The sequence below is a fragment of the Pholis gunnellus genome, assembly GCF_910591455.1.
Source record: "Pholis gunnellus genome assembly, chromosome: 6".
NCBI classification, from domain to species: Eukaryota; Metazoa; Chordata; class Actinopteri; order Perciformes; family Pholidae; genus Pholis; species Pholis gunnellus.
Window position 1 is genome coordinate 9,614,345 of NC_136532.1, and position 27,992 is coordinate 9,642,336.

The 27,992-nt window shown below is 42.0% G+C and overlaps 1 protein-coding gene across 2 annotated transcripts; it reads right to left on the reverse strand.

The window, feature by feature from the left end:
• trim36 (tripartite motif containing 36) lies at positions 1-27,992 on the reverse strand (the record flags this gene model as incomplete). Of its 2 annotated transcripts, none has more annotated exons than XM_079161973.1 (13): positions 1-552; positions 1,259-1,372; positions 1,804-1,987; positions 4,334-4,539; positions 4,670-4,787; positions 9,853-9,974; positions 11,216-11,331; positions 11,534-11,671; positions 12,467-12,562; positions 13,645-13,791; positions 14,488-14,834; positions 23,240-23,474; positions 27,930-27,992. In XM_079161973.1, the coding sequence occupies 13 exons, from the start codon at positions 27,990-27,992 to the stop codon at positions 192-194; spliced, it is 2,247 nt and encodes a 748-aa protein (XP_079018099.1). In that variant the 3' UTR covers positions 1-191. The 2 variants fall into 2 exon arrangements, with proteins under 2 accessions (XP_079018099.1, XP_079018100.1); XM_079161974.1 differs by having other exon boundaries at positions 4,334-4,508; positions 4,666-4,787.

The window sequence follows — 27,992 nt, forward strand, 5'->3', positions numbered from 1 at the left end:
GTATGTGGACTCTTGTGTATGGATCATACATTATACATGCCAACTGTAAATAGGTCAGTCTCTGGCAGAGATACCATTTTTCACATTTAGGACTGAAGGCCCTGCTCACATCTGCCTTCAACAAAAACCATTTGGATTGTACTCCATCACCCTGTCATTAAAATCTGCAGCTCCCAATGCTCCATCCCTCCTCAGAAGGTCAGCCTCTTAGCGGTGATGAACTCCTCCAGTTGAACCTTGCCGCTGCCCATGAGCCCGAAAGCTGGATACATTGTTCCCGAACAATCCACCTGCCTCTCATAAAGGCACCTCATGGTGTCGGCGTCGTAAAAGAACACCCGGCACGCATCGTAATCTAGGCAAACGCCCAAGCGCTGTGGCATGGGGAGCACGCGGTTGCCGGGGTCTCCAGACGCTGCGTTTGCTGTGGAGGATGAGGCAGTCTTGGGGATGAAGAGTTTGCCCATCCCAATGGTGAGGAGGGTGAAGGGCTGGGAGAGCTCATAGCATGTGTCTTCACTGCCGCTGTCATGCCCACTATCATGGTCATACCTGGTGAATGGAAGAGGAAGAAGAAGAGGGGGGGGGGGGATAGATGGACACAGAGAGACAAGGATGTTAGTTTGTATAAAATGTTTTGAAACCTACGTCAAAGCCAGAATCATAATCCTGTGTAAAATAGAGAGCAGAGTAATGATCTGCCCAAATTAAAGCTACAACTATCACTTTCATTATCAATTTATCTGCCGGATATTTTTTTATCTTTTAGTAAAATGTAAAAATCACAAACTGATATCTTCAAACGTTTGATCCAAAACATACATTCAATTTACAATCAAGGAAAAAAAAGAAAGAGGGTAAATAAAAAAATAAATAAAAACATACTCAACCTCATATAACTAGTTGAATGCTGCCCGGTGTTTATCACCTTGCATGCATTATGTCATTTCCGTAGGATTAAAATGTTTTTGCGTAAATAAATGTGGTTCTTTACATGCTTTTACAGGAGCTGAGCCAGTGAGAAAGGCAGCTTTGTCTGAGTGTAAGCTCTTTACGAGTTTACACTGGTTCTCTTACATCACTGGATTAGGTATGACTCAAACACACTTATCTCTGTGCTGCGATCGTTTGCGTCTGTGTGCGTGTGCGCTGCAGTCAGGTATGTAGAGGTAAAGATAAATAGAATTTGTAAAACTTTGTTTCAGTTTCACTACATGGACAGATTGTAGAGGATAGACATCATGGTGCGTGCTCTTACCTCGGGCTGCTGGTGTCTCTGGGATTGTGAAACCATTCAAGCAGCTTTGAGTCAGAGGCCACCCCAACTTTAACCATGTAGCAGTACGGCTCCACCTTGAAGGCCCAATAGTGTCTGCAAAACAAAAACAGAGCAAGCGCGGTTATTACTGCAGGACTGGACATTGTGACGACCTGTTGATATTCGTCCTCTGGTGGATGTTGATAAAGACGGTTAAGAGATGACTGTTTAATAATCCTACCACCTTGTGCTCAAAAAGAAAGTTTTATCTCTGCTTTGTGTCTCTTAAATATTTCATATCCAGACAGCAGGACATATCGTCAGTCTAATGAGCAAATGCCAGAGGGCCTCCACGTTGTGTGCTACACTTCCTGTGTTTTGTAGTTTTTGCCTCAATTTAGCTCTAATTGGCTAATGTTTGTGCAGCTCTGTTCTTTAGACAAAATCTTACAATGACTCCCTTCGCAACATTAACATTGCCAATTAGCCATACTGCTGGACACAACTTCTTTGTACAAAGTCTCTGTTGTCAGTTTTTGGCATACCTTCCCTGAGAGATGCCCGTGTCCCCAATTATGTAGTCCAGGCCAATGTAGCTGCCCGTCTGCACACGTTCTGCTGCGAGGAGGAAGGCCATGCTTGCTACGCTCTCCACAGTGTCCCGTCGCTGGTTTAGAATGAGGCGATCCGTACTGAAGCCACACTTGTCGCTGAACAGGAAACCAAAAGCTGTACGTGAAGAAGTAGGGAGTGAATAAGCCAGAGGACAGACGAATGGAAGAGAAGACAATAAGACAGAAAAGGTGGACAAAAAACACAGAAAGAGGAACGTGGGGGAAGAGGTTGAGGAGAGAGAAGAAACCAGAAAGGGTAAAATGAAGAAAAAATTAGTACGTTGTCAAGAAAAAAAAATAATCTTGTGAGGGCATACAATTTGTACAAAAGGCAGTAGTTTCTTCTCTGTTGGGGAATAAACTGGTTTAGAGCTGTGTAGGTGACAAGAGCTGCCACATGAGGGCGATATAGCACAATGTTAAAGAGCTAAGCAAAGACCCACTTATCATCATCATCATCATCATCATCACACCATTTAGAACAGCCATGAAATCCAGTCCTCATTTCTTATGTGCAGCTGCCATTTATATTCATCATCTGGGTTCAATTAAATGCATTCTATAAATAGTTAATGGTCCAAAGGCCACAATTACAATAATCCACAATATATGAAGGCTGACATGATTATGCCTGTTCACTCAACCATCCAACGCAATCTGAAGTCTACACTGGGGAGGAACCAGCTCATTTGCATGTGTCTGGGGTCCTTCTAGGCCATGATGAGGATAATAGTAGTAGAACCTTGCCTGGACAGACAACAATGCTGCAGCTTTATGTTAAGTTAGTTGGGATACCGACAGCTATCTTGCAGTGCCAAGTCAGAGACATAAGCCAAAGGGTGTATAAAACCCTTCACTGTCCAATTATTAAAGTCTTGTCTTTGGGTTTCATTTTTAATATGCAACAGTGATAACATCCATTTTGCAAAATACCATCTGTGACATCTGCTTGCTACTGTAACTTGATAGGATTTAATAAATAAAAGAAAAATTGGGGCAAACATAATTAAGCATGAAATTAGTCCCAAAGCAGAAATATTATAATTTAGCATCCAGTTAAGAAGTAGACCTTGATATTTATAGTATGGATTTCTCTTCTTTTTTTTTCCACAGCGAGTTAATGATGACTTAGCAGCTCATGGGACAAACTGCGTCTCTCTCAACCTCAACCAGACCTTGAAATCTGCGAGTTCAGCAGCAAAGTGCTTTTTCCATAAACCCACGTTAGCTGTTCAACATACTTGCTCAAAGCTGGGCTTTGAAGGACTGAAAGATATCCTGCTCACCAAATGAATCATTACCAAGACGTTAACGCTGAAAACAAAATGTAAGCACTTAGATCTTTGCTTGAAGTCCTCACAATTTAAAAAAATTATATGGCTAAAAAAAAAAAAAAAAAAAGAAACGTTTGTGGTCTGTAACTGTGTCCACTCATGCTTTGTCATGAGTACTGTTGTGTATGTGTGTGTGAGATCCATGGTTTGTTTTGTCCTCTGCCTCTCACCCTGGCCTGAAATGTCACCTCATTAGTGACGCACAGTGAATCCATCCACTCAGTCTTACACGAACCAGAGAGCACAGGAATGTGGAAGCTCCAATCCCAACACAAATGACAAGGCTTGTGCAGGACACACATCAAAGCACAGCCATATCAGATCACAGCAGGAAGTGACGTGTCGGTGTGCAACAGACTCATTTTGATGCAGCCTCCTGCCATGGGGGGGGGGATGTGGAGTCTGAACACCACAGAAAACACCTCTGGAAAGCTTGCACTGAATATTGATACTCTGGGATTTGCAAAGAGAGGACAATGAAATGATTGCCCAGCAGAATATAAATCAAAGTGACAGTCCCTTATTGGGAGGAAATTATTTGAATTCAAGTTCAGCAGATGTTTGGGATGATTGTGTTTAATGAATGCCACCTTGCGCCTGTCAGCCAAGCCTGAAATGCTTGCAACAGATGCAACTACAGGTCTCTTTCCCAAGCTGTTGCTCTGTACAACGCCCTCCACTCCCACACAAAGAAGCTATATCGGTTTCAGCAATAGCAAACACAAAAGCCATTACCATGGTGATAAACTAAAACACGCCGTCGTGAATGCCGCACGAGAATTCAAAAATCTAAAACCAATAAAGCATCCGTCACTCAAGTGAAAAGGGCTAGAGCGGCTCAGCTGCTGCCTTGGCCAAAAGAAGCCCAATAACAGGGGCTGTTCTCCTGTACGTAAATACTGTGTTAATGATTTTAAAAAAGATTGCGTTATAATAATTTTCTTGGCTTCAACAACACTTTGTCTTTAAGAACCTAACAGACGTCTTCACGTTTATCTACACCTCCTTTCTTCTATTCCCTTTAGGTCCAATTCAAGACTCAAAGGAAAGACCAAGAACACGCAAACCCATCATGGGGGAGAAGGTAACAGACATTTCTGGAATACTTCAGCCGGTCTCATGCTTACCAGGTGCAGGTGGTGTGTGGAAGGTGACCTCGGGGCTGTGGGGGCTGAACATGGAGTTCCTGCAGCTTCTGACCCTGAAGGAGTACAGGCTGTCAGGGTCCAGGTCGCCCACCACAGTGCTAGCACCGTACACCCTGTCTGTAGTCCTCCAGACCCCACTGTCCTCACTGTCCTCCTGGGTCGGGGACTTGCTCGGGCCCCCGAGTCTGGAGAAAAAAGGAGTTTACAGTAAATATCGAGTAGTTTGGATTTGACCACAAGCATGTAGCTCGTCAGTGGATCTACACGATCCTCCACTCTTCTCCTGCTGTTATTTCTTTGTATGCATGCACCAACCTGCGGTATTCAAGCATGTGGTGATCTGTAGGCAGGTGGTCATCAGGCAGCCTCCAGCAGATCGAGGCCTCGTTATAGACTCTGGTATTGGACAAGTCAATCAGAGGAGGGTCTGGAACTGGAGAAACACAAAAGAACCAGTTAGTCTTGCTGCCGTGTCGGGTTTACATTTTACTAACATAACATGGGTCATCCTCTCATGACGCATGAGGTGTATTAACTAAAACAAGTACAATCTAAAATATTGGAATACAGCCAACAAAAGGAGCTCAATGCTGAGACACTGGTTTCTGTTGATGAAGAAGATGTAACAGATCTTGTGCATAAATGGGGGAAAAACTACAGTAATTTAACTTATACAGAAGGAAATTCCAGTAAAAGCTCCCATGTCTTAATCATGCTTAGTATAGTGCTTCAGCTCAATATCTTAGGTTTAAGCAAATGCCGCAGTGTTAGTGTGGCAAAGATTAGATTTGTCGGGATCAGGACTATCCACTCAGGACAATGGACAAGACTGCCTTACATAATGGAGCCCGTTAAGAGGTTTTCAAATAGCCTCACTGCCAGGAAACGCACTTTGTAAAACCCCCACCACCAACAGCACATCTCTCTTCCTCTCTCACCTTCAATTTCCCTTCTTTCATCTCTTTACCATGGCCGTTTGACCACTTTCATCTTTCCCGCTCCCCCATCCCATTTGTCTTTTCTCTCTCCTTTTGTGGTTGTAAGAGTTCCCGTGAAGCAACAAACTTCAGTCTAAACTTTACAACCCACTTCACATCCATCCTCTATTTTAAGTCAACAAATCCACCTTTTCATTTCCTGTTCTCTATACCCAAACCCAATTTTTCTCCAGGACCAGAATTACATTATTGTAACCATGTAGGTCACCGTCTTTTCTCTAAGATAAAGTAATTTTTCAGAACTCATTCATTCTCCCTGTGAGAATTCCCCTCCTCATCGCCTTTGTAATAAGAGTCCCTCTCCCTCTCCCTCTCTCTCTCTCTCTCTCCCTCCCCCTCTCCCCCTCTCTCTCCCTCTCTCTCTCTCCCTCCCCCTCTCTCTCTCCATCTTTTGACATTCCCAATCCCTCTTTTCTAAAGCACTTTCCCCCTACAGACAGATTCCCCTCGCTGACCAGTTCCGCAGAGCCTTCTGTGCCTCAAAAGTCAGTTGGCTAATCCTCAGTCTCCAAAGTCTTTATTCTCACAGGCTCAACTCTCCTTCATGAGCTTGTATCCTCTTATAGCCCCAATGAAGTCCACGTACAACTCCACTGCCATGTTGGTAACATTTCTGTATGTGAAGACGCATTACAGACATATATCAAATAATGCAGAATAAAGAATAAAGATGACCCGTTTCAGTGGCTTTGACTAAACTTATTGGATTTTGAAAGTGAATTTTAACATTTTGAGGGAGAAGGGATGAAAAATGGTCTTGATTTCTACTTCTTTTTTAATTATCTGGTCACCACGAGGAAGTTGGGAACAGTCTTTTAAGGGACATTCAACACTTTCATTCTTAGCCGATTTAACGACATGAGAACACCTTCATGTTAGATGATTAGTAAGCAAGGGAAGTAATGAGTTACCACTCAAGTGTAAATCACATAATGGGGATTCTTTATTCTAAACTAACCAGCCGCTAACAATGAATGATACGATTTGATGTTTACACCCGTTTCCAACAGATGGACCAACAGGCAAAAAAACTAAAACCAGGCCGTCAGCCATCCAACACAGCAGGCAGCAGTCACAAAGTTCAGTCACTCAGAAAGAAAAAAAGCACTATTGATGATCACATACAGTATATAGTATGCTGCCAGGCAGACAGCAGCCAGGCCAAATTACACAGCAGGGAATTACTTTCTCCTGTGTCCATTTAAATTCTTCTGTCCCTCTACAAATGTGAGAGGACTGGACTCAACTCGTCACATCTTTAAGAGGATATGTATTAAACTAAAACGTTGACTCAAAGTGGAAATAGTTGAGAGAAGCAATGCTTTCAGCCTGACATTTTGAGGAAACGCTCATTTGAAAGAGACCACAAACGGGCATTTACGCTTGACAACACAGTCTTTCACGGCCTCTCAAGAGAGAGCATGGGGTCAAAATCTGCAGCTGGTTTAACATGAGCACAAACATGCCGTTATCCAAGAGGGGAAGATATGACTGGAAAACATGGGACAAGCTAGCAAGGGAGCAAAATCCGACATACAGCTTTACACACCAACAAGACGGCTGCCAATCATGTTCAAAACTTGACAATAGCATATTAAGTTGTGTTGTTCTTTGACTGCTACGAGGACGCAATACACTCAGTTTACAAAACATAATAGCAAGGTCTTTGTAGTCACGGATTTTAAATCAGCCTCAGCTTTGTCCATAAACATAGATGCGTTTTCATTTTCCTGTATAAAAGGATGTATAAGAGCTTTGGGGCACTATCCAGTGATACAATAGTGTTTTGTCACCGCTGCGTCATCTGCCAAGACTTCAATTAAATTAATGCCTCTACAGCTTCTTTTTGCTCTCTGAGCTCCGACTAAGAGCATCACTAACTCCCACGGGATACTTAGATTAAAGGCAAACATCAATGTAAGTGCCACCAAACTGCTGCATGCAGCAGCGATTAGTTTAGTGTCCACTCTTATATGAAAACCCCGTTTTCTCCAGTGTTGGCATTATAGGAAAGTCTAAAGAGGCAAACAGCTGAACATTCAGTTCTGTTAAAACAAGGTATTATAGGTATAGATTTGTATCCACTCTGAACCTTGACATAGTACGGGTGTTTGGTTGTGCACTTAAATACTGTAGATGAGAAGAAGTAACGTAGATGTTTCAAACGGTCATTGAGACAAAAAATATGATAACAGCAATAAAGATTTTATATTTTTACAGGTTAAAAGTTTGCAGATTAGATTGTTGCCAATTCCGTTTAAAATGTTAATGAAAGTATTTAAATATAAAAAGGAAAACATTACAAAAACATCACTGATGGTTAAATCACAGCTTTCAAAATGGTTGCCCAATCTTGCGTCTCGTCATCTGGTGACGCAATTGGTTGCTGCATTTTGTGCAACGTCACCAATTTCCCCCCTTTTTTTTTTCATTATATCCTACTTTTTTTATGTCTCATGAATAGCTGCTTAACATCCTTCTGGGCAACTTCAAAGACTAACGTAGAATTACTTCTGTAAAACTAGACTTCACGTCATTTCTCTTCAAGTGTGGGTTGAAAGTAGCCAATGTTTTAGAAAGCACTACGTTTTAAGGCATTTCATTTTCAAACTCAACTTCACTGGAACTGGTTCGATGATTATCCAACAGTTTATTCTTCTCATCATTTAAAGTGGTCCATTTCTAGTCCACTGGCCCGTGAGTCGAGCCAGAATCAACAGTAGCCTCAGACATAAATCTCACATCACTGATTTTAAACAAGCTAACAGGGCTGCACCAGCCACCAACTCACCAACAGTCACAGAGACAACTGTCAGTTGTTCGGCTGCATCCACTTGATGCCAAAGGGACCTCAGCTATTGTCTGGAAGCACAGCTGCCACTCCAATCTAAACCGTTTACTTTGTATTGAGACGGACCATCTTATCATTTACACAGGGCTCTTTCTTCAGGATGCCCCCAAACACCAGTCAACCGTCTCTGGCTAAGTAAGACTGAACGACCCGTCGCAACCAACCGTCACCATCTGCAGAAATGATCTTCAATACTGCTCACTGACACGCATAACGTTGTCAGGTTAGACAGGAAACCAGCCTCGGCCACACACAGCCAGAAACCATCACTCAGTCGTAACGAGTATGTCTCAATCTCCAATCCTGTCATTATGCAATCAAGGAAGGAATGTGACTCAGGTGGATCCAACATAAACGCCATACTATGCTTATGTTAATGCGATAATGTTCAGTTTGAGGATGCATAATTGTAGTGTAATGTGTATAATTCTCCAGTTTTAGTTTAGTATGTGAAGAGGATTTTAGCCATGATGACAAACGGCTTAATCTGACAATGATTATCAAAGTTATGACGCACACACACACGTCAGTCCAGCTGCTTTAGGATTAATGTCAAAGACTCACCTGGTCAGGCACTGCTCTTTGCTCTTGGAAACTTTTATGATCAATAAAGGTTTGCTGTTACGCATGATAACATTTTATTTTACCTACCAAGCTGTTCAGTCCTTTATAGCTCTGAGATTCAACAGAAATAGTTCCCCATACTCTGACGAGCCGTTTCTCAGAAAATCGTGGGACGGTACAGCTCTTAACTTTGAATTGGAAAAATAATTTCGCCCCTCGTGCTATGCTGCAATATTATCTGCATATTCCTGCTGGCCGAGCGTCAAGTGTCCATTACGTGTTTCTTTCTTTCTTTCTTTCTCTGTCTGTCTCATAACACCGTATACCTAAAATAATAGTGTAATAATCCCTCTAATACACTTTCTTTAAAAAAGAAAGTATGTCAGTTCAATGAAAGTAGTATGTATCCTATCTTCCCTGGGAAACTTCAGCCTGATCAGTCTTTTATAGAACAAGTCTTTGTAAATCAGCAGACCAGAAACAAGCTTCACAGAGCAGTAAAACCCACTACGAGTGCATCCAGGGTTGTACCAGTCGATCCTACAGATGACCTCTGACCTCTTAGCACAGCACAGTTCACAGGGCTGTGCATGTGACGGACAGGTGATGACAATCAGCTTATTCTGAACATATGCCTGCTTTTCAAAAAAGGACAAGCTTATTTTGTTAAACTAACTTTTTAAAGGGGCAAAACTCAGCGTTAGAGCCAGTTTTCCCATGGTCTAGAGGACACATGAAGAATTTTTCATTTTAGAGCTGAATAGAAGCAGCGATTGTTCCCATATTTTCGTGACATGAACCAATGATCACTTTTTCCAGCCACTTTGTCCTTTAACAAAAAGTTTCTGCGAGACATCTTGTGTGCAAACACTACAGTGGAGCAGTGTACTGAATGAGAACAAGACGGAGGTCACAAAACGGCCTGAAAACATGTAAACACTTCCTGATTCAAACTGGGACAGGACTTTCATTCAAGGTTTAAAGTATTTGTGAAGAAAACACGCAAAACGAGCAAATTCAATTTTAGAACTTAACACTGTCACAGTAAATATTGTATCTTGCTCTGTGAAATAAATTGGTTGTACCTCCACCAAAGCACATCTCTTTGAGCAGAGCTTCTTCTCTGGATGTGTCCAGCACAAACTCATCAAAGCAGGGGTCAGATGCAGGGTGGAAGGTCCTCAGAGACTCTGTCGCCTTCTGGATCCTGAAAACACACACGGTCGACATATACAATTTTTTTAAATATTCATTGGAGGCTCATCTTGAGTAGCATGGAATTACTATTGTAATACATCAGGTGTGCTCCACCATATCTTTAAATCAAGCTTGTACTCTGGCATCATTTAGGTAGTTGTGTCTATATTATATTGGCTTTCATAACTGAAAAAGGGGAATAGAAATAAGGTCCTTGTCGACAGGAGAAACCGTACAGGCCCCAGTATCATGCTCTTGAGAGTGAAAATGTTTCCTGATTATCCAAAGCTGCTAATGGAGATCAATTAGTCAGCTTAGAGCAGAAGACACAGCGCTGACTGGACACTGCAGCATAAGTCTTTCCTTTACTGCCCTTGAGTTTTGTAACCTCTGTGCACGTGCCTTTGTGTGTTCCTGACACACTCCAGTCACCCAAACACATAATCCGATAGATGCTCTGAACACTAACATCAACGGACCAAATCCCACCAGTGAACTCCACCGAGAAACTGGAAGGTATCGCTAACGATAGGCGAGGACGTGTACGACACAAAAATAAGTCCCATCGCACTCAAGATTGTGGAGTTTGTTAAACAATCAAGTTTAGCGAAATTATATCTGATAAATTAATAATTAAGCAGCTTAGTAATGATTGACATTTTACTGCAGTTCAAAGTGGAAGCTGTGAATTCCCATCAGGCCCGGCTTCCAGTTATTGAAGGAGGAAAACAAGACACTAGAGTGACGCTTTAGTGCGCTGTCCATCTTAAAATGAACGTTAGTTGTCGACTTCTTTCTACTTTGATTCCAATCACATCTGATAAATACTTTGAAGTGGTGTTTTACAGAAGTAGTACAATCTACATATATTCTGTTATGTTATAAGTCTGCCAACAATAACGAATAACCTCGATCACATAAACTTAAGCAGGATGATATACATGCATCATTACCACAGTACCAGAGATGCCTACTCAGTGTAGGCATTGTTGATTACGCACTATTGGATATCAGAACTCTTTTGGGATTAGGGGGATTTTAGTCTGTGTGATTGCGTATGACCCCTATATAACAGGATGTTATTTCCCCAGACCTTTAAATTAAATAAATGAATACATTTGTTGCTTATCCAGAGTAATCACTTGTTAAAATTAAAAAATGAAGGATCACAGTTAACATGATACAAACATTAACAGCTTGGCCTCAAGTCCGTATTACTAAATATAAACTTCACCCATCACCCAGATCTACCTGATGTGCAGCTGCTTTGCAGTCTGTACAAAGCACGACTGATCCGTCTCCTTCAGCACCTCCTGAGCGTAGCCCACTAGACCACTGTTCTCCAGCATGCCCTGGTACTCCTCCACCTGGGACATTTTCAAAAAGTCAGGGAATTTAAATATTGTTTAAAATAAGTGGCATCCTCAGAAAAACAAATCTCATAAAAGGGAAGAAGGTTACTAAGGCATGATTTATTTTTCTACAGTTCAGAATATGATGAGTAAAGGAAGCATGCATGAATGAAGAGGATCCACTATAGAAATGGAACTCAGTCCTGGTATTTCGTACCTGAACCTTGAGTTGGTCCAGGCGTCGGTTTCTTGACTGTTCGATCGACTTCAGCATCTCTGACTTCCTCTCCTGCAGAGTCTCAAACAGGCGCTCAAAGTGCTCATTGGCTTGACGCTCTGCTAGCTGTCCATTTTCCTTTAAGATGATCATTTTGTTATCAATTTGTACAAAGCAAATAAAAATGTTCTTCTCACATGTCCCTCCCAAAACACACACTATAAGCATTTCTTCAGAGGGAACAGAGTATTGAGTAGCTATGCGATCAGTCTCCTCGTTTTCCAACCATTACTAAAGTAAGGAGGCAACAGTGGCAGTACAGTTAAAATGTATTAAACTTTGATCAATCGACATCATGGTTGTTTTAATTAATTAAAACTACTTTGACTGAAGGTGGTTATAACCACAGCTAAGAGTTTAGGAATATACTGTCACCGCCCATTCTCAGGCAATATTCAAGGAAAGAGAAGCTTAAAAGTTCACATCACACAACTGAAGTATAGAGAGAGAAGGATTAATGGACCAAATAAAGTGCTTAAACCAAGAGAGCATCCCAAACATACTCTTCTTACAAAACACCCAAAGCGTAGGTGCATTGAACGCTACGCATTTAGGACCAGCACCAAAGAAAAAAGGGAAGGACACGTCAGAGGGAAACTAGTAGGCAAATCCTTCCCTTCCTTGTTTGCATACTGTTTGTTGAGCACCTTCCTTATTCGGACACAGAGAATTTTCAATTGTGCCTCAACTTAACGGACTGGTTTTGTAAAAGCTATACAAACATTTGTATTGTTTAGAAAGCAGAATGAACATACAAGAGTCGTCTTTTCTTAGAGCTACCAACTGAACTAGCTTTGAAGGAGGTATAAGATGTGATTTTGTGAGGGGCGTGGGGAAAAGAGGACTTCTGGCAGCACGAGTCAGCTATCTTACCTCGGTCTGACTGACGAGCAGCTCAAGACCAGTAATCTGAGTCCGGACCTGGTCCTCTTTACTGATGAGGTAATGGATACTCTTGGCCAGCTTCTCCTGGTGAAACAAGAGATCAGCAGCATATAAAGTGAAACTCTGAAGCACATACACAGTGACAAGGCACTAAGATGATAAATAACATATCGTTAATGTGCCACTTTAAGGAATAGGGTGGGATTTATCAATGTATACTTTGTGCTCACATTCCCAGGATCTGACAGGGTCACAACATGTTCCTCTCATCTTATATCACATTCACAGCTGCAGCTGCAGCTGTTCTGGTCATGTGCAGTGTCCCGTAAGACCATGTATGTGGGAGCCTGTTTCACTGGGTGCTGTGTGTCAAACAACATTCACCATCACAATGATATGACTCAGAGTGCATTGCTGTTAAAAGCAAATGTAACTCAAAACTACTTCCTGGCTGACGAAGGATTCCAGGACATCCGATACATCTTCCAACAATTTGTAGAGACAATGCACACAAAATCATGGGAAACAAATAGAGTCATTAAATATTAAGCACCATTGTGTTTGTGTCAACACAGACAAGCAGATTGAATGTCACACAGATTCTGCCTCGACCACTCTGCTCCTGGCAGTATTATCTCCACACAAGATAAACCAAACACTCACACTGATTGAAATGGTTTCTACTGTGTGGCACAAATCTGACGACCACACGTGAGACCAATTAGTTTTAACCCAGTTAGCCAGCCTGGGTTTCAGTTTCCAAAAGGAGACTGATATCCAAGATCTTGTGCCAGCACAGGTACGGGTCAGACATTAATATTACAGCGGGAGACGAGAGATTCAGGGATCAGTCAGTGGGCTGCACAGAACAACAAAAATCCATCTGTACTGAATATCATCATAGTTGTTGGAATTATTTGTTTTTACAGAGAAATTGCCAAGTTGTATGGCTGCTTTACTTGGCCACCACTCCATTAAAAGCCTTCAACAGTGGCATTGTGATCGAGCACAGCGTTATCCTTTCCATCATAAAAGGGTATTGTGTTACACTCCAAATGACTCACTACGTCTCACAGAGAGTAACAAAACAAGTTCCAGTGTATTGAATCAACGCTCGCAAGCAGCAGACTCTTTTCTCAAAGAGTTAAAGTGTGTGAATGTGGTACCTTGAGGATCTTATAGGCACTGCTCATGGAGGTGACTTTGTGGTTGGCGTGGGATCCTCCCAGCTTGCAGAGGTGACACACGGGTCGTCTGCAGACCTCGCAGTACATGTTCACCTTCTCCATCTCGTGCTCTGGGCACATGAGCACCTGAGATATTTAACAGAACAACAATGAGTTAAAATTCCAGACAAAATCTGTACGTACATGGTCTGCATTTTACTTCTACAGTGATCAAAAACTAGCTGAAGTGAAACAGGAACATGGCCTGTATTTTAGAAGCATCTAGACAGCTCTCTGTGAGCCATTTCCTGAAGTGTCTTAAAATAGAATTTAAAATCAGCACTTTTTTTACTGCCAAGATCCCCATTAGAACTTATCATAGACAGCATTTAGCCGTTTGATTAACAAGGGGATAGGACAGAGCAATGCAATATATTGACAAAGCCAGTAACTCAAGCTTCCAACAAGGCTTCAAATATTCTAAGATCAATGATTCAGATTGTTTTGGATTTCCAATCAATGCGGCAGTCACAGGGGAACACATAATGAATAAAATAGTCACATAAATGTTCCCACTTCTATATAATCCATTTTATAATTGAAGCCCTGTTCAAGAGGGCAAACCATCAATTTATGATCAGGAAAACTACAAGGTGACAGATTTTCAGCTGAATTCTTCTCAATCATTAAATAAATCTATACACGCTAAAGTCTACTTTGGACTCCTGAGAGACGTTCATAGTCCCAACGGAGTTAAAATCATGTTTGTTCGTCTTAGGAAATAACCGATAAACAGAGGAAAAAAAACAAAGCCTTCACAAGGCAGTGACAGACGGTACTTGCCTTGGGCCTAAAATTGGTGGTGGGCCCAACATACTCATGCTGAGCTTTGGGTGTGCCCCAGGGGTGGTGCAGCTTGAAGCACTCGTTACAGAAGCTAGCCTTGCAGTCCATACAGCTCTTTGTAGCCTCCTGCTGCTGTGGAGGCTTACAGATGTTACACATGATGGCGATGGCCGCGCGGGCGGCCTGGCGGTAGCGCTCGACGATGTTCTCCAGGGTAAAGTTGCGGAACAACATGCTGATGCCGCGCTCGCCGAGGTCGATGTCGTGCTGGCATCCCGGGCATGGGATGGCGGTGACCCTTGGAGTCACGGAACCTCTGCGCCACCCTGGGGACGAGATGGAGCCTGGAGGAGAGCGAAGACGGACAAGTGAGAAAAGAGCATGCGTAATGTGGATTCATGGCTTTGGGTCATCCAGCTTCAACTCTTGTCTGAGGCCCTATTTTGACATGTGAACAACAATGTCCTTTGACTTCAAATTACACTGAAGGCATAGTTTCCAAGAGAGTCAAATGGGGGCTTTGAAACATGTGAACACCCATTTGTGTTCAACACACTCTGGGCTGAGATTCACAAAAGCAGCATTACATCATCTGCATGAGTTGCCAAGTATGATCGTAATGAAAAAGAATGCCTTTGATATCATATAAGCCTTCACAAATAGGGCCTCAGTGTGTCTCCCTTCAAGCTTTATTTCCACAATGACCACTACGCCATAAGGAGATGGATGTATGCTGCAAAACATCAGTACAGGCAATTCTTTGGCGAGTTGTCATTACAGGGAAATGAGTCCGGTAAGAGACTTTCCAAGAGTACTGGGGCAGAGTGAAGACATACAGGATAGTTAATGAGAGGACGGCATCCTTGGAGCTTCTAAAGAATACACTGTATGAGTAATCAATTTCACACTGCAAGACATTTAACATTATCACAGGAATGAAGAGTATGTAAGTGCACACAATGAGCTGGACAATGGAAATAATTATATTTTCCTAAAATGAGTGATCAAGAAAAAATAAATAAAAATGAATGACAAACTACAGTATTTTTTTTTTTTCTTTTTTTTTAAATCATGCAATGTGAATGAATTACACTGTGTGAAGTGGAACTTAAGCAACATTTTAAATAAACATGTCCCGCATGTGAACTTTCATATCACATGTCCAGGTCAATGCAGCAACACTTATTTTCACATGACAACAAAACTCTGAAAGCAACACTGCTTTCAAGAGTTTCTCACAACATTGTGCTTGTTACTGATGCAGCAGCATCGCAACAAAGCAGCAACACGAGGAGGGAATAAAGGAACACGGTCACATCACAGAAGCAAGCGTTGGGGAATGCAAAACTCAAACTCCACGGCAAAATAAATTACAAAAAAAGTATTGTTTCACGTTTCTGGGGGACAGGGGAAGCGAGGAGTGCTGGATTTATCTCAGTACGCAAGCCAGTATTCCCACTTCGTTGCCGAGGACCTGAAAATTAAATCAAACACTCCTCAGGTAAGCCAAATACAGGAAGACTTCCAAATAACACAATAAAAAGGTGCAGCTGAGGGAAAAGCAGTGGCAGAACAGCAAACAAACTATGTGATATGTGTAGCCATGTGCATGAAGTGTGAGCGAGTGATGTGCGCAGAAGAGAGGACTGTGGGACAGTTTGCTACCTAGAGGCAAAACCTGCCTGTGATCCAACAACAAACTGAACTACTGAGCTTTGATTGCAAACGATTGATTACCCTTCCGACCTGATTGCATATGACAAAAGGTGAACTTTACATTGTGGAGCGGCGTTACGATGAAAGATTTAGTCTGACGATGATGAAGGCTTGGTCTTGTTAGGTGAAATCATTGGATGAAAGGAGAAGTCTGTCAGAAGGCCTTCATACGAGTGCACGAATGTATGCATGCGTGTGTCGGGTTGGGAAACTGCACACTGACTCAGGTTCTGCGGACAGGACGGCAGGCGTGAGGGAACAGGAAGCAAACGAGATGCCTGCAGCAAAGTGTGTGTGTGTTGATTTGTGGATCTGCAGAGGGACCGCATAGTCGAAGGTAGAAACTGCCGAGTCATGGCCGAGGCAAAGGGTCTCTTTCCCCTGCACACATCTGCAGACACCGTTGCTTGGACTGATGCAGCATTTACACGTTTCATAAAATTATACTGTAAACGTGATCATGTCTGCACATTTTAAAACAACTTAATACGGTCGCACAGTTCAGGGAATCTTGTGTAATAGCCAGGTACAGTAATCCTTTAAATTTGTCATTTCTAAACAGTTTAATTAGGCTTGTTGAATATGCTTTTGCTATCCAAACATATGTATCGACATTATGTTCATTCAGCGGCTGCCTGAGAGGGATTTTAAGACCGTAATCTGTATAAAGATTAATTTGTTATTGTTCATGGTTTGCTGCTCTTTTATTATATGTTCAGGTATATTACCGTCTATTCTTTGGAGGGGATTAGTATAGACAGGCTATTTCTTAAGCGAAAAACAACTCTTAAAAACACCCACTGAGCATGTCAAATAGTTGCATTAGCTGGCCTAATCTGACAAAGAAAACTAGTATTCAGTCTTGTTTTACTTGGCCTGCAATCTGACTCTCAATTCATCATCCCCAAAACAATTAGAGGTAGGCTGAAACAAGTCTGCATTCTTATAAACGTTACTCAAGCACTAATGATTGTCAAGTGAAGCATAAACGGTATCCTAAAGGCACACAGCCAGACAGACCGTGTTAAGAATCTTAGCAAGCCCAAACATATTGTAGGTTTTCTGTGTGTATAACTCAGAAACAACAGAGACTTAACAGTTCTCCATCTCAAATCAAGCAGCTTTACTTGCAGACATGTTTTACGAAAGGAATACTAAACTCAGCTAGTGTACAGAAACGCACACACAAATTCCTGTCCCACTTCAACTCCTAGGAAACATCCTCACCCCTCTCTCACTAGTTTTAGTCTCAGCTCCTTTCAATTCCTTTCTGTCACAGCTCCCGTCAAAGACTCTACCTCCCCCCCGATTCTCATCTCTCCTTTACGCCACACCGCTCCTCTTTTAGTCCGCCCCTTTGTATGCTGACTCAGCATTGCTTTAAAAAAATATGTATAAAAAGTTATTTTGCCTCTTTTACCACCATCTTTAAATTCCTTGTTTATCCGGATTTTTAAAAAGTCAGATCCCTTTAAAGCTCAGTGGACATTTTTAAAAGGAGGTACATGGTTTTAGATGTGAACCATTATTACCTGGCATTAAGTGTCTAACAAAGAATGAACAACACACTTTACAACATTAAATGCAGCAACTAAAGAGACTCCTGAAAATTCTGTTTCATACCCAACCGGTGGTCGTATGGAGTTTGTACGGTCGTGTTGACAGGGCTGAAGTAGACTAGTGGAGAAAAGGTAGAACCAAACTAGGGTTTCACAGGGTTTCTAGTAACACTGTACTCACTACTACAGCTACTGAAAACACGGAGGCCCCGTCTACCTCGACTTCCAAGCGACCTTCGCACTGTGGCTGCAAGCAATGAACAGAGAAGTGAGGTGAGACCAACAAGAAAAAAAGAAACAATGCATAATGTGAAGTGACGTGAGAAACCAGTTTGTGTTAAACATGACATTCGAGAAACAAAGACAACTTAAAAGTAAACTGAAAGAAAAGTCTGGTAATGCAAGTCAGAGTGAAATACAAAACATGGTTTAAAATATACATACAACATGTGAACAGCTGTTAAAGTACAATTAACTCTTGATCCGTGCACTTATTTACAGTCTAGATTTGATCACAAATCCATGCAATTAAACAACTTTTAAGGACTAGACTGTTGTGGAAAAAAAATCACATTACTGTACTCGTCAGACAATTCTTTTGTCAATTTATTTAAAAGGAATAGTTTGGTATTGTAGGAAATATGCTTATTTGGTGTTTTGCTGAATATGAAGCTAGACCCAGGAGACAGCTAGCTTAGCTGAATTAGCATCAAGATTGAAAACACAGGGAAACTGTTAGCTTACCAAAAAAGGTAAAAACATCCCATCAGCTCTACTATACTCCCCACCTGTTACACTTCAGTCTCTGTATCGATTAAACCAAGTGACTGTTCATTAAACCTCTCCCGTTGGGCAGGCAGCTTTATCCTCAGTCCTTAATCACGACATCTTGAATATGTAACACCCTTTTACAGTGTTCGGTTTAAAAAAAAAAAAAAAGACTCATCCGGAAACATCAGCGTTTTACTAGCTGCTGATAGCTTAATTTGCTTGCTTGCCATAGCTGATAAAATCTGCCAAGGAAAGTTAAAAATAGATGTTAGTCAGTTAGAAATGAGAAGACTGCTTTCATCTACAATTAACAACTCATTTCAAGTGGTAAATCTTTCACCGTTATCACTGTAAAAACTGCATTATGTGCCGTGCGAGAACAGAAAGTGTGACAAGCAAAGAAACAGTAAGGAGGGGGGGGGGGTTCCAGTCTGTATGCTAAGCTAACCTTGTCCAGGATGTAGCTTCATGTTTAGCGTACATACTGGGATCAATCAATATACAAGCATATATCCAACGCATCCAATTCTTCCTTTCAGAGCACTGGTCCAGAGTTAGCTGTTGAACATAGATGCATCGTGCTCTGTTTCGAGCCCTGGCAACATAAAGTAAGATGAAGTTGAGAAACAATGCAGATGAAGTTTTAGTGACCACATTCCCTCCGTCCATGCACAACAGGGCTTGTCCGAGCTGCACTGATAAATATAGCCTTAAGTCCTTTCTTTCGCTCCCTTCACCTAATCCCTCATTCATTCCTTACAGGAAGGTTGCGTCACCATGGCAGCGTTGGAGGCGGTTGGTTGTTCTGTTGGGAGTAAATGTGCTCATAAAGTACTCTGTGTTAAGATAATTTAGGAAACCTCAGAGTATTAATCTGCTGAGTAAATGCATTTGACACGGGAACAACCTCCTGTTGACTAAATGGACTTAGTTTCTTCATGAGATGCTGGTAAATGAACTATACATTAAATATATATATATTTTAGAAAGGGACCTCAATTGAGTGCATGAATTCTAAATAAGAACGAGCGTATAGAAATTACAGACTTGTCCACAAAGATTTGTTTACCCAAAAAAAGCAGGATTTGATTATTGCAGTCCTGCCAGTGAAGAATGAGCTCATTCAGGTTAAAGGAGAGAGTCTGAATGAGGCAGGCTGTGTTTAAGAGCCCGCTCTCTGTGGTTTTGAACCATGAATGGCTGAATAGCTCCCAAAAAAAGCAGTTCACCTCGCCGTACTCTGGGGATCTCTTTAGCTCTGTACCTCAGTGTGGCTCTGAGGCAGCTTAGTTAAATGGATACCAGGTTACACCAACTGTCCAGTTAGTGTCATATAGTATGGGCCATTGATTAGACTTATTTGAGTTCAACCATTCAGACTTCAGGAAATCCCTTTATATGTCCCAAACCCATACTGCACAGTGTGTGAACTATATGCTAGTCTGTATACTGCTTCAGTGAAATCATTTACACCAATAAGAAATGACAATACTTGCGCCATGTAGGGCTGCAACTAACGATTATTTTAATAATCAATTAATCTGTCGATTATTTGTTCGATTAATCGATGAATCGGATTAAAAAAAAAAAGCATTAGTTTCTAACCCTTTTTTCTAACAGAACTGACAAAACAACAAACTCACAGTGCAAAAAATCTTCAGAAAGTGCACAAACAGGTTGCTCGAACATCCCTGAGCTGTTAAAGTAATAATTTAAAAAAATAAATGGACTAATATCAGGAGTGGGGTTCAGCGGGTTACCCACGCCTCTCGGCCAAGGGTAGACACACGCTGATCCACTCAGTGTGGCGCGCGTGCAGCCCCGGACATCTAAGGGCACAGACCTGTTAATGCTTAATCTCGTGGCTGAACGCCACTCGTCCCTCTGAGAAGCTGGACGCCGATCACACGGGGCCACGTAACTAGTTAGCATGCCGGAGTCTCGTTCGTTATCGGAATTAACCAGACAAATCGCTCCACCGACTAAGAACGGCCATGCACCACCACACACAGAATGGCGAAAGAGCATCAATCTGTCAATCCTTTCCGTGTTCGGGCCGGGTGAGGTTCCCCCGGCCGTCCCTCTTAATCATGGCCCCAGTTCAGAGAAAAACCCACAAAATAGAACCTGTAGCCACACTGGTCATAAAGAGTCCACGCTTATTCCTGATGTTCACGTTTATTATTGTCCTCTCATGGAAACACCGGGAAAACTAGAGACACAAAACAGCTTCATGTACAAACAACAAAGAAACAAATACTCTTGTCTCTCATCACCTACACGTATAACAGCACTTTAATGAGTGAACTGAATACACGTCACCGTGTTCTGGTAGACCAGCAGTAGAATAACACGGGGAAGAAAAAGTTCGCTGTTTTCTCCCGCCATTTCTCATCTTTCTGGGCTCCGCTTAACTTCCGGTTTAATGGTCACGTTACAAAAACAAAAGCTCGTCTATCATAAGTAAAACAACGGCACGGTTACGAGTTAAACACAAGGTACCCAAAATGGCAGTAAATGTAATTATTATAATTGCAGAAATAAACTAAAAATAATACAAATCGCGTAAATCAACTTCCGGTGTTGTCACGGCAACGTTTATACGCCGGTCAGCGTCAGCTACAGAACCGGAGTCCTGTTCCGTTATTCCGAGCTGCTGTGAACACTCAAACATCTCCGCGACTTATTGAGTGGCGTAATAATCGCGCGACACAACGAATCGATAATGAAATTCGTTGCCAACTCTTTTGATAATCGATTTTTATCGATTCGTTGTTGCAGCCCTAGCGCCATGCATCATCAAACTGCAGCTTGAATACTACCGACAACTAAACTTCACAAAGACGTATTTTGCCTTCTGTGGCGTCTCTGAAGCCGTTTCACCGACATCCACAATTAGTTGAATATTTTTTCAGCTGTGAGAAGCTGCTCCATTTTCTTCCAACAGCATTGCAGACTTACTGTTTTTAAGTACATGTGATTATGTCATTTTCTCAGTATGAACACACTTCATACTCAAAACCTGCTTAAAATGAGTGTAGTATGGATTTGGGACTCTGAATATGTATAAGTGTTTATCTTCAGCATTACGAGTTGTGCCTCAATTCACTACAAAAATCGTACAGTATTTTCATTATTTTGTATGCCAACATAGAATTATATATGTGCACTGGTGGACATCACTGTAAATTAAACTTCAAAACTTGGGTGAACTTGATTATTTTGTTTTTGTAGCCGTCTTGTCTTCACCAAGTAGCATCTCCATTACTTTTGTGCATTGCATTGTGGGACAATACTGTACATGAACAATAACACAAAATATATAATGCGTCTAGTCTGCATACTGACCATTCGACTACACTTCATTGTGTCTCTTCCAGTATGAACACACACCACACTACCCTGGTTTGGTCAAGAAGAGTGGACAAGAGCACAAATGAGACGACATCTTTATCGAAATGGCGTGCAGCCCGGAGCTCTCAGAGCGAGGAGAGGCGGCCTTGTGTCCCGCCACGCTGTTTTCAAGGCTTAGACATTGACCTGATCAGGCTCAGCTCAAGCAGCGCTTGTGTTCAGCAGAGAACTTAGAAAATGTTGTGACAAGTTAATTCAGCTACCTGCAACACCCCCCCCCTCAACCACAGCTTTCCCTCCCTCCAGCTCAGCTTGGTTTTAAGAGTTTAAAATATCTTAAAAGGGAGCTTACAGATGTGCTTTGTTCACTTGTGTGTACACAAGACACACACACATATGCCTGTATATCCGATTAAAAGGTGGAGTGAAACCTCCGTTCCTCAAACATTTTCAAATGAATGCATGAGCCCCTGCATGATTGAAGGGGATGTTTGATGCCCCTGGGCCATTAGAGGCAGACAACGGAGACAATTGGGGCTTGTCAACATTTCTGTTCTCATGGTAGACAAGCCAACAGCTTGTCAGGTTCCCCTGCTGTCTGTTTAATGAAGCAGACAGGATTAGAGGACGAGGTGATGGCAGACAACGCTACGGCTGAGTGGTAACATTACCAAATCATTTTTATGTTTGTTCTTGTTTATCTAGGACAAGAGAGGGAGGAGGGCAGTGTCTGTGCCATACTAAAACCAGATATCATACAATAATGCTTGGCCCATTTTTTTGCCTTGCTCAGAGTTTCCATCAACTTATTTTCTCTCAACCTTTAATCTGCATTGGTAAAGACTTGCTCTTCACGGTGGAACTACCCTTGTTGATGGTCAGGTAACTAAATATGGCCTTATCACATATTTCCTTATTTGAGAAATATGTTTCAACCTTTTGTTCTTTTCTCTAGGGGGTGGCTCCAGCCATTGAAACCTGTTGAATGCAGCCACTGAGAGGACCAGCAGGACTAAAGGAAGACAATGTAACAGGACGTTTGCATGACTGATGCAAAACTTTTATTGTCTTACTTGAAAGGGATCACAAATGGCCTGAGATGCAATTCAATACTTGTCCTTCCCGTCCAATGCTTAATAGCTTCCATCAGCTCACATAATCAGGCTGCCCAACAACATAGCACAAACACGGCTCCTACTAAAGCCCCAACATCCCTTTAACCTCGGAGTAATGCGAGATCCACTTGCCCGCACTAATCTCGACGTAATAAAATCCTTCCTGTAAAGAACGCATTTATTCAATCTAAAAAAGAAAAACAGATATCTTTGACTCCTTACCCCGAGACCCACCTGATCTCACAAGCCTGTCTAGCCTCTCCATGGACGGGGAGGGCACCCTGGACCTGGGGCTGCCCGGCAGGGAGCACTCGGAGCCGGCATCAAAAGAGTCCTCGTGGTTCAGCATCAGCAGCTCCCTGATGCACTTGTGGCAGACGCTGTGCTGGCATGGCAGGATCAACGGGTGGGTGAAGAGCTCCTTACAGATCGGGCAGATCAGCTCCCTCTCGATGTTTTTGATCGGGACCTGGTGATGGGAGACATGATCACTGAAAACTGCCATACAAAGGGCACTAGGGGTTTAGCATTAGGCGCAACCACAGCTGCCGTCATCTTTAAAAAGATGCTCTAATGAGAGACTGAGAAGAAAGTAAAGAACAGAAGGCATCACAGATCAGCCTGAAAATAAGCTTGGCAACTTCACCAGGAGGAAAGGATACAGAGGCCTTTTATTCTTGGAACAATAACCTATTATTAGGACATTTTAGATGCAGCTCAAATAGGGCTATTGTCTGCACTTTTAGCTGGGAACACTACATGTTGCTGTGTTGGTGAGGTGGGAAGATTGGTCTTTAAAAAAGGTGGGTAGAAGTGCGATGTAACCATTCATCCCACCCGAGCATACCTTCAACTTTACTTTTTTTTTTTAAAAGCACTGATGCAGTCACAATAACAGCCAGCCATTGTGTGTTTAACATGTTTCTGATACATTACATAAGAGAGGATTAAGCCCAGCTCGCTAAATATAGACAACCAGTAAAACACACGATTCCAGCAGCTCACGTTTTCACATTGAAACACGATTAAAGAAGGTTTCTGGGAGTCCTCCCGCATTTACGGACTGATTAGTTAATGTATAACAGGTGGTGTGATAGAAACGTCTCAATAAAGTCTACCAAACATTGATTTAGGAAAAACGCCTCCGCACGTGCTAAAAGACAATACCCAGAAGGATAGAGGAAGTTTAATCGGAAAAAAACAGACAAAACAGAGGCTGTCCCCAATCCTGCTCAAAGCGAATAGTTTCATTTAAAACAACAAACAATGGCTCGAATCAGTAATGAATGAACACACGCTGGTGGCACTTTACGGCTCCACAAAACAAATGGTCAACTTTCTTTACGAAGCCCGGTCACTCCGCATGCACCGCAGAGACGCTACAGACTGTTAAACAATGACGGGACGAAATGAAAAACGCTTCTTTTTAATCATAACCTCTCTCTTCTCGCACTTACCGAAGTTGTGCTGCTACGCCGCTTCTCTGTAGACATGGTGAGGGAGATACAATCTAACAAGCCCGTGTGAGTAAAACGACACCTTATCCGGAGGGGTTGTTTTTTTTGTTCGGGCTAAACACAAACTTCTCGGACGGGCAGCAGAAGATGCCGACAGCGACGGTCTGAGTGAATTTAAATAGAGTGACGCTGCTGAGAGAGGCTGCGGTGAATCAGCAGCCAATTCACTGCTGCAGTGCACGCGGGCGGGCCGACACAGTGGGGGGTGGAGAGAGACGAGGGGGCTGGATCTCCATCGGAACTAATGCTGCCTTCACGTGCTGCTCGTAAATTGTATCAATTAATCAATCCGACTTGTCTCTAGTCGGCACTATTTTGCATATTTACTTTGCATTATCTTCCTCCTTTCAATCAGAGTGGATGAGATTAGATAAAATAGGTAATGTTACAGTGTGATTTGAGTTCAAACATGCTCATTGTGGCATCGCTAACACGCAGATGTTCAATTTGCACTAAACAGAAAACACAGCTGAGGCTCTCTTTTTTTGTAGGTTATGAATTAAAGTATTGGTCAAATACACATTTGACCTGATGATGGCGCTCGTGAGAACTTGAAGGGAAGTTATTACATGTCATTCTCAGGCCAACAATAACATCTGTACCAACTTTTGTCTAGATGTTCAGGTATTTACTGCGTAGGTGTAAACCATGACCTGATTGTGGCACTATGAAAAGCCAGGGGATCAGCAAAGTCAGCAAGATTCATCCTCTGGAGAACATGAATGACCGTGCAAAATGTCATGGCAATACATCAAATAGTTGTTGAGATATTTCAGTCTGGACCAAAGTGATGTACTGACCAGTATTGCTCCGCATAAACTTAAATAGACCTGCTATATACAAAACGAACTATGAACTGAAACAAGAATACTCGCAAATGTAAAAAGACAAGGACACAAATTGACATGAGGGAATAGAATTGGGTGGTGGGGAAAGTGTCTTGTGTCTGCAGACGTCAGCAGCACGAAATATCATTATTGCACTGGTAGCAGTGAAACCAGTGTGTGTTTTACAACGCAAACACAGAGGTGCTGGAGGTGTGCGGTGGGATTGACTTTTACTCCATTAGTCTATACATCAGTCCATATATCAGTATCAGGACTTAATTAAAACAAAAGCTCTCAAGTGCCACACAACATCTTGCTTAGTGTTTTTATAAAAGGCTAACTGGTTTTCAGAGTCTCCGGTCTGACAATATATAGGCTCCTGTCTTCCACCATCATTGTAAACTAATGTCAGGCTCCCTTTCATAGTTTGAGGTGTTTTATGATCTGCTAACCGCTTGCTGCAGTGGCTATTGATGAGGTCTGCAGTCCATTATATTGTTCATAAGGGCCCCCTAGCAGGTCAACAGGGTTTGGGTTCAAGAACAAAATGGACCAGTGTAATGTAACAAGTTTTTTGGGAGGGAGCTGCGATGTCTTTAGGGATAAATAGACAACGCTGTGCAGCAGCACAGAATGATGTGGATGAAATGTTTGAATTAATACCAGCCAACGTGTGCAAGGTCACTGAAGGCACTGCAGGCATCTTTAGGACTGTTGAGTCATTCACTTTTCAAACAGCATTTGTTGGCAGCAAACCATACAGACAGCAGCTCCACAGTATCGGAATCACTGGAGGTATAACAGAGGTTCCATCCATTTCTACAATTCTATCTAATATCTACTTCCTGCTACAGCAGTGTTTAACCTGAATGTTCAGTGTGCCGCATGTAGGGACCTATAGGACCCATGGGAGTCAAAACACAAGGGAGAGAGGATGCTATAGCCTCCAAATGGCTCTATGAAATTCTGCATCATTTTCAAAGTAGGTTATTTATTTTCATTCTCAGGCCAAAAGATTCAATTGTGAAAACTGTATGTACATTTTATGTATCGCTGGCTCATTATCAGCAAAGAGGTGTAACTAAAAAGGATCTTTAAGGGAATGTCTGTGGACAGTCGCTTGTTACTGTGGCCTAAAAGAGAATAATGATTCTTTCACAACCACTGTTATACAGTATATTGTGTTTAGATTTGCTCATCGTCTACATTTTTGCTTATTAGCTCTGATGATTTGGCACCACAGAGATAATAGTAAACCTTGTAGTCCATTGTGCAAGACAGGCCTGATTACATTTGAAACTGAATTCAGTAACTGTATCTGGCCATTCAATTGCATGCAGTCTGCTCTTTGTTTCTTCATTTAACACATGGAACACACACACAGCTCATGCATGGATGAATGTCACAGATTGTGTGAGCAGGAGAGATGCATTTCAACACATTGTGTCAGTCTGAAATGGGTAAAGACCCCCTCCCTGTGCACATACACACCTCAGTAACCCAGTGCCCCTTCTCACCACACAGCTGCTGCCAAGTGTCCCACATATTGACAGGAGCCCGTGATCTGCCTGCAGCCCTAGCTAACTACCAACACACTCAGCGACTGAAGCCTCTAATTAAGCTCTTTACGTTCACGTTTCCCCCCCTCTAAGAATAGAAGCCTATGCCTTCAAGCCACCAGGCCTTGACATATATAATATAATAGAATAGAGATGTAGGTCTATCTATAGCCTATGAAATTCTTTAACAGAAAAGGGTCAGATCTTCTTTCAATGTCAGAGTAGAGTTATGGGGGTTTATTGCAGCTTAATAATGTATTAAAACCCAGTTAAACAGGGCAGGCTAAAATATATAATTATATAAAGACTTTTGAACTGCAGTGTTGCCATTAATAGGTTTGCACACAGCTGACATATTTCACAGGGATACAATATAGAATACAGTATACAGAGGAGGATAGATAGATAGATAGATAGATAGATAGATAGATAGATAGATAGATAGATAGATAGATAGATAGATAGATAGATAGATAGATAGATAGATAGGACTACATTCACAGACTATGTAATTAACAGATTATAGACTATTACTACTCATTACAATAGGAACATATAGTAGAATATAACTATTGGGGTTTTACATTATTTAATATTATTATATTAACATATCAATTGTTACTATAATGTAATTGAACTAAATAGGTAATAGTATGATTAGTAAAGAGGCACACACGTGAAATCGTGTCAGACATAGAATAGAATAGGTGTGGGTAGGCTATTCAATCAGTAAAAAATAACACTAATACCTCATATAACGTTAAAATATCTGCAATGAGTAGTGTAAAACATATACTGTGTTATCAATGGATATAGTGTTGGTACTGATAAGATTAAAAAAACGAATAGAATAGAAGATAATAGAATAGAATATAGGTAGTAGTCTGGTTTTTTTCTTTTTACATCCCTCTCCATCCCCTGACAGCTCCGCAGGCCGGCCCGGCGTCGTTGCTGTCGGAAGCATGACGACAGACATACTGGTGCTGTCAGAAGGACCGTAAATCATCCGGAGGACACTCACCTCGCCCCGCTCGATCCGCTCCACGATGCTGGCGAACTCCGTCATGTCCTCAGAGTCCGACAT